The 7075-nt window shown below is 41.2% G+C and overlaps 1 protein-coding gene across 1 annotated transcript in view; it reads left to right on the forward strand.

The window, feature by feature from the left end:
• LOC145456001 (uncharacterized) overlaps positions 1-6015 on the forward strand; it is a 30492-nt gene extending 24477 nt beyond the window's left edge. Inside the window, exons 18-24 of the mRNA XM_080334033.1 lie at positions 1706-1890; positions 1948-2049; positions 4111-4368; positions 4431-4707; positions 4772-4964; positions 5219-5515; positions 5999-6015. Of these exons, the coding sequence (XP_080190159.1) occupies positions 1706-1890; positions 1948-2049; positions 4111-4368; positions 4431-4707; positions 4772-4964; positions 5219-5515; positions 5999-6015 (1329 nt within the window). The remainder of the gene's footprint in view (positions 1-1705; positions 1891-1947; positions 2050-4110; positions 4369-4430; positions 4708-4771; positions 4965-5218; positions 5516-5998) is intronic.
• Positions 6016-7075: the final 1060 nt, after the last annotated feature.

The following is a 7075-nucleotide window of genomic DNA, read 5'->3' on the forward strand; positions in this document are numbered from 1 at the left end:
TTTTTGAAACTTTATGCAACTTTTTCAAAAATTTTTCGCGATTTCAGGTTGCCAATAATCTTGATTTTGGGGTTCTCTTCCCTCAAGAAAATATACGCAAGATTTATAGAACTGGGCATATTGGCGCTGGCCATTACCGCGCCACGACGAACCAAGTCATATAAAGTAGGCCATGTAACATGCGACTCCAAGAAGGGTGCCAGAATAATCGGCAGCAAGAAAAACTTGGCCAAAAAGGACTGCCCTAATGCTGACCGAAAACTTCGTTATAGATACAAAATACTGTCTTGGCATTCTGAACCTCACAAGACAAATATCATCCCACAGGAAAAAATTGTATGCCAGTGAAGAAATACCAATTTGAAATCGTGTGCGTCTCTTAGTTTCGTAGCCTACGTTATGGCGATTCTATATTTTTTTTTATATAGCGGACAGGAGGTCACGAAATAACATCATGTTAAGGAGTTATACCAAAGGTCCCTACAGTGTCCCAGACACCTCACTCAGCTCTACCGGTAAATCTGATTACGTGAACAGAGAGGATAAGAAGTTGATAGCAATGTATATGCAATTCCAGATCTTATTGACCGATTTTATCATGAATTTTCTAAAATTTTCGCGCTTCGCGCTGGCTCGCTGAGCAGTACAACTCATTTCGTCGCAAAAGCGAACAAGGTGATGGGGGGTAGGTTTATCACCCTATGGGAGCCCCAAACCCAAGATTTTTTGCGGGGCCTGACGAGGTGCTGTTTCATTCCTGCCAACGGGTATACGCCCGAAGATGTTTAATTATAATATTGAGGGGTCCTACCTTTTCAAACACACCTCACTCAGCTCTACTTGTAAATCTGATTACGTGAGCAGAGAGAGGACAAAAATTGATAGCAACATATATGCAATTCCCGATCATATTGACTGATTGAATAATGAATTATAGAAAATTTTCGCGCTTCGCGCGTTTAGGCGAGAAAAGCTGACCCACTAAACGGCCCCCAATATAGAGGATAAGTAAGTAGCGGTATTAAGCGAACAGTGTGAGGGGGGCTGGGGGGCGAAGCTCTCCAGAAGTCTGGTTCATCAACATATGGGGGGCCCAAGACCAACGTTTTGGGGGGGGGCTGGCGAAGTGCTGATACGGCCCTGCATACAATGCATATAAGGAGGACGAAATATCGGGCAACGCAAAACATCACGTTAAAACGAGACTTGATATACTATATGCGCCAAATATAGTTAATGCCACTTTTGAGTAATCGAATATCATCACCATGACATAACGCATGACTTATGTTGCGCCACCAGCCAATCGACAATCTTTCCAATTTCTCTGTAACTATCCCAAGGCGATGGTCAACTAATCCGATGAACCTATTCTTGGAATTGTAAGAAATAGTAATTGCTTTATTGGACATCGTTCCAGTCGTTTCCCACGATGACTATGTTTTACACCTAATAATCACTAGCTGTAAATACCAAGTATTCTAATTCTTCCCTATACGACGATAGTAAATAAGTCATTTACGATGTCATCTCTCCGGAAGAAGAAGTTGTGAGTTATGCACTTGTCGAGGGATGCTTATATAAACGGTCAGATAGTTTATTCAAACATTTTTGCAAGGGGTCTACTGAATCAGGGTGCACTAGTAACTTTGGATGTATCTTTGCAGTTTTCTTAGCCGTAAGTAAGATTAATACCAGTACTTGACGGACAGAAATGAAATCAATATACCTAGTTCTGTTAGCCTTTGCATCAACTGCATCAGCATTTCTGTATCCAACGGATAGCGGTACGCAAGATACTGGCAGTTGGTCGGATTGGGGTCCTTGGTCTCCGTGTTCATCGTCATGCATGATCAGTCGCGTTAGGAAATGCAACGCCAAGACATCAGGGTCCGTATTGCGTTTGGGTTTGCACTCTTCCTTTGATTAATATTGGTATCACTTCAGATCATCTATTGACCTGACCACATTGATGCTTCTTGAGAGTATGGGAAGCTCCGGATCGTCATCTAGCATCTCATCTCTTCTTCCACTTATTGCTAGTGGCGGGTAAGTTGTGTTAGCTACCGGAACTAATTTTTCATTACGATACTGCTTCTCAAAGTTCGATCTCCACGCTTTAATTTCGAAAATGTTCTGTTAAATTCAAAAGTTAACGACCATAAAGCAGGCTAGCTTTGGATTGAAATTAAGGTAAGGTTCCAATATCACTCTAATAGAGACGATTCCGCTTCCGTTGACAAAGCGAATGCGATTGCTGCAAAATCCCACTCGTTTCCACGGAATCAGGATTATTCATGATTGCATTTAGATTGGCTCTGTATCTACACATGTTCAAAGACTAAATAGCGATTGAGGTATTATTTGAGTTACTATAAAACAAAGTATACAATGTGTGTTGTATATATATTTCCTTGGTTACGTCACAAATTATCAATGACGTCACTTTTCGCTGACGGTTCTTTCTTCCATTTTCCAGCCTCGCCCATATTGACCAGATGTGTTTGGGCGTATAAAAACAATAGATTGCAACTGTGAATGAAGAACAACGAATTATATAAATTTGTCATTCTATTATATTTGATAATTCCAACAAAATGGCGTAAAACGAGAGCGAGGTTCTGTCATAACAATCACCCCATCACGTAAATACGGTTTATAGCGTATTACTTAGGGTTACCATACGTCCTCTTTGAAGAGGATTCGTCCTCTTTTTTGACTTTTTGGAAATTGTCCTCGGAGGACGCCCTTTTGTCCTCTTTTTTGCGATTTTGTCCTCTTTTTTGTGAATTTTGGACATATTTATAGCAAAATTCGACTTAGACGCGGTGAATTAGCACCGAAGTGACGCTCCGGCGCATATTTCGGGAGCAGAGTGGTAAGTTGACCTTTTTGAACCACCCGATAACGTGAAGGAAAAAACCGTATTATGGGCACCGTGCGAGAAAGTTGACCTTTTTCTTTTTTTAGTCAACCGACCACAAAGTGGGAAAAATTTACTATTTTTTGAGAATTCTACTTCGGGTTTGCAAGTCTGAAAATTCTGAAAAAGTGTCCTCTTTTTAGATTTCCAAAATATGGTAACCTTAGTATTACTACAATGTCAGCGATATCATGATATCTCTGGTCCATTATGGACGAGGATGAATCCCGGCTCCAATGCGAATAATTACTTTACTATGTATGAAATATGCCGAAATAAATGTGCAGTAAGACGATTACATTGAAACCACTGAGTTTGCATACATGGTTTGATACTTGAATATTCAATATTCATGCTACATACGAACATCCAACTCGTTAATTAGACTAGTTATGCGACATTAATCCGTCTGAATGCTCCCCCGCATGTTTGCCTCGTGGTGATCACACCGTAGACTGATCGACTCGGCTAATCGCGAGAGTATCGACATTAATGAATCATGAAAACGTTTTAATCTAAGTAGGCCACCTTTGCCTTCCGCATTTGTTCGAGGCTAGAAATGCAACGGTATCATGTCATGTTCATGGCGGGATGATATTGCAATTACGCTATCAGCACGGACGTTTCAACACAGCTATCGCATCTGTATCACCAGGGGCGCAGTTGGTAGTTCGAAGGTGGGTTCGCCCGCCTAAAACAAAATTCGACTGGACATCGTAACTTTATCAGCATCCACTCGGTCACAGTAGATCCGTGACGTCACGCTATTGTTAGATATTGCTATCGCAAAAAGTTTTCACATGGCCTTAATTTTCATCCTGGTTACACCTATGCCTGTTACTTGTCTCTTTAGTTGTCATAGGGTAGAGGCTTTATATTTTCATTTTGATCAAAGATAATTGCGTGATCGCTATTTTACGATGTACTGGATTGTGCAAAATAACCGATTACAATCATTATTACTTGAAAGTCTTTGAATGGCCGGGATTGATTTAGATTACAGATGGCGATGCCCTATGTCCGGATTACATTATACTCAATTTTAATGTGAAAAGAGTGTTTTAACCCAATTTAGTTACGCCTGTGTTCGTGCTGTGCTGGAAAATTTGCGCTGGGTGATTTAGTGCTAGATCATTGTCAAACGTATTAAATTAGTCATACATGACAAGAAATGTAGATATTTTTAGATCTTTAGATGTGTCATCTCTCATGCTGATGAATGCGCTAGGATCTTCCTCATCAAGTAACAGCTTTCTTCCGCTAATCATGTCGGGCGCTCTTGGAGGTGGTTCAACTGGTATGGGTGATACCGATTCGTTGACAACACTACTCTTGCTCACGTCAATGACCGACAACTCAACGTCTTCTTCTTCCAATGACTTGCTGATGTTGATGTTAGTTGGAGGGGGCGGTCTGGGTGGATCCAGCGGAAACGGCGGAGGGTTGTGAGTGGGCCTGGCCGTAATCAGTGAACGAGAAATATATTACTAAGGGTGTCTTCATACAGATCCTCGCAGGATCCTCTGATCACCATGCTTCTCCTCAACTCTATGAGCAGCAACAATTCGTCTGGAATGTCCGATATATTGCCTCTCATCAATTTACTGTCCAATTCTGGGACAGACCAGTCTTCGGACATGTCACTCATGCTAATGCTCATGAATATGGGCAATAACAACTCGTCTAGCATAGACCCTCTTTTACTACTTCAACTCTTAGGTCAAGGGTCGTCATCCGGGTCGTCATCCGCGACCCAATGCACAGGCTTGAGCATAGAAAGAACGGTAAAGTATAATCCGATTGTGTGATATATTCCAGCTGTATTACATGGAAGTGACATTTTCTCAGAAATGCGGCGATCAGAAATGTGGCCTCGGCACGTGCCTCACCAACTGGGGTCCGTTTGGGGACTGTTCTGTTACTTGTGGCGGAGGATCTAGGAGGAGAATTCGCTCGTGTACGTGCACGAGCCCTATGACGGGAATGCCTCAATGTACTCAACCTTTGGAAGAGAAGAGCCCATGCGGCCATAATCCATGTGGTGAGAATAGGCCTACTTTTATTCTCGTAGATCAGTGGTTCTCAAACTGGGGGCGCGCAAGCTTCTGAAAGGTGTGCGAAGCCGCAGTCAACTGAATAAATTTTCGCGCCATGCGCGCTTTACCTCCAGCTCGGTATTTACTATGTCTGCAGTCCGAATTTCATATTCGAGAATTCTGTCTAAAAAAGTTTGAGAACCACAGTTGTAGATTATGCCTATTCATAGTTGTTAAGAAACGCCTCACGCCACGACAGGATCACCGGACGCTCAATGGTTAGAATGGGGTCCGTACAGTTCTTGTCAGCCATACGGAATGAAATGTTACAAGACCAAAAGGAGAAGCTGCTCCATAGACATCGGATGCGTCGGCGCTTTCGAGCAAGCAGTGGAATGTACCTGCGATAGTGCGCCTGAAATTCAACCGGAAGGTCCGTGCGCAGTGTCCTGGTCGAATCGAGTAGACTGTGGAGTTCCTGGAATCACGCGGAGTATGTGTGAGCAGTCCGGATGCTGCTTTGACTCCTCATCGCTCAACAGCTTTTGGTGCTATCGTAAGTTATTGAATGTTCTCGCAGTGTACCAATGAATCCAAATATATCGAAATGGAAGTCGTTCAAGTTATATAACATTAGGGCTGAGATTTACTGTTGTGAAAGTATGGGTATCACAAAAGAGTGAATACGGAGTGAGTGAGTGAGTGTGTGTGTGTGTTTGTTTGTGTGTGTGTGTGTGTATGTTTGTGTGTGTGTGTGTGTGTGTGTGTGTATGTATGTGTATGTGTGTGTGTGTGTGAAAGTATAGATTTCCCACTTTAGCGTAATTATACATCTGCCGCAATTACAGGCTTCTTTGTATACTAGCCTCTGAGCACTTCTCCGCCATCGACTGTAGAATAACTAATGCAAATTAATGATACAATACATGTTTAAATATGCATGCATGCTGCATTGCTTTTATTTATGAAACGACGGACTTATTGACAAAACACAATTCGCGTGCCAATTTCATACGCAACAAATGATTATTTTCTACAGATCCTAACAGCGGTTGAAGAAGGACAGTTCCTGCAATTTCTAAGGAAGTGCGGATATAGAGTTTTTTATTCTGTTTAATAGTTACATTTCATGTTTTCTCTTTGCCATGTTGCTTAAAGTAAAATCACGGAGCCGAATAAACCGAATTGCAGTCTTGAAATCATCTGATAAGATTTTTAAGAAAGTTGAGATACGAACTGAACCGAATTGCCAAAGCAGTAAAGTCCGGAGAATCTCCAATGTCGATTGACTTCGTTTCGTTGTGCAGTTGTAGATCTCTGACTCGATCCTGAAGCGCGCTATATGGTATACTTACTTCACGACATTAAATATATTCTTCAAACAAGTAAATTAACCTGAATAGAAGCATAATATACAAGCAGAAACCGTGGACCGAGAACAGATTTGAGACTGTAGCAGGCAGGACATATTCGCTGTAGTATATTGAAGGTGACGCCTATATATAGTCCGAAGCAAACCTTTGAATAAGCTCGATAAATATCTACTATATATAGTACGTCATTTATATAAAGTTCCGATAAACGTATACCATACACGACTTACACGTGCATCTGTAATTAAAATCTTAAATAACTTTAATCACCTAAACGATATTATATATATTCGATTTTATTCTAAATCGAACGCTAAAAATGTTATCTCAAATTTCCGGTTGTTCCGAGATTGAAGCCATTACGTCGAAAATTACAGAAATTCGAGCCACCTATGAAATATTCTCCTTCCATACGCGTATGAGTAATATCGTAGAGCTAGAAATAAGACACGGATTCTAAATTGAAGTAGTCACGTATAGTCGACGTTGAATGCACCTGCGGCTTCTACAAGAAAACTATATTTCTTCCAAAGTAATCTCTCAATATCGCATCAAATAAGCCTACTCCTATTAGCAGATGCTGATAAAGTTGTATTTTTTCAGTATATTCAGAATTCGATCATTATCAATTTTCCCCAGTATTAAATGACGCGCAACTGGCGTCCCTCGTGTACCAGACACACAATTGTCGAATTTAGTCGGTCCGCACTGGTTCTATAAAATGGCCTCTCGAAATTTTTGAA

The sequence above is a fragment of the Botryllus schlosseri genome, chromosome 14 (genome assembly GCF_051294905.1).
Source record: "Botryllus schlosseri isolate E-star chromosome 14, Bs_hap1, whole genome shotgun sequence".
In the NCBI taxonomy this organism is placed as follows: Eukaryota; Metazoa; Chordata; class Ascidiacea; order Stolidobranchia; family Styelidae; genus Botryllus; species Botryllus schlosseri.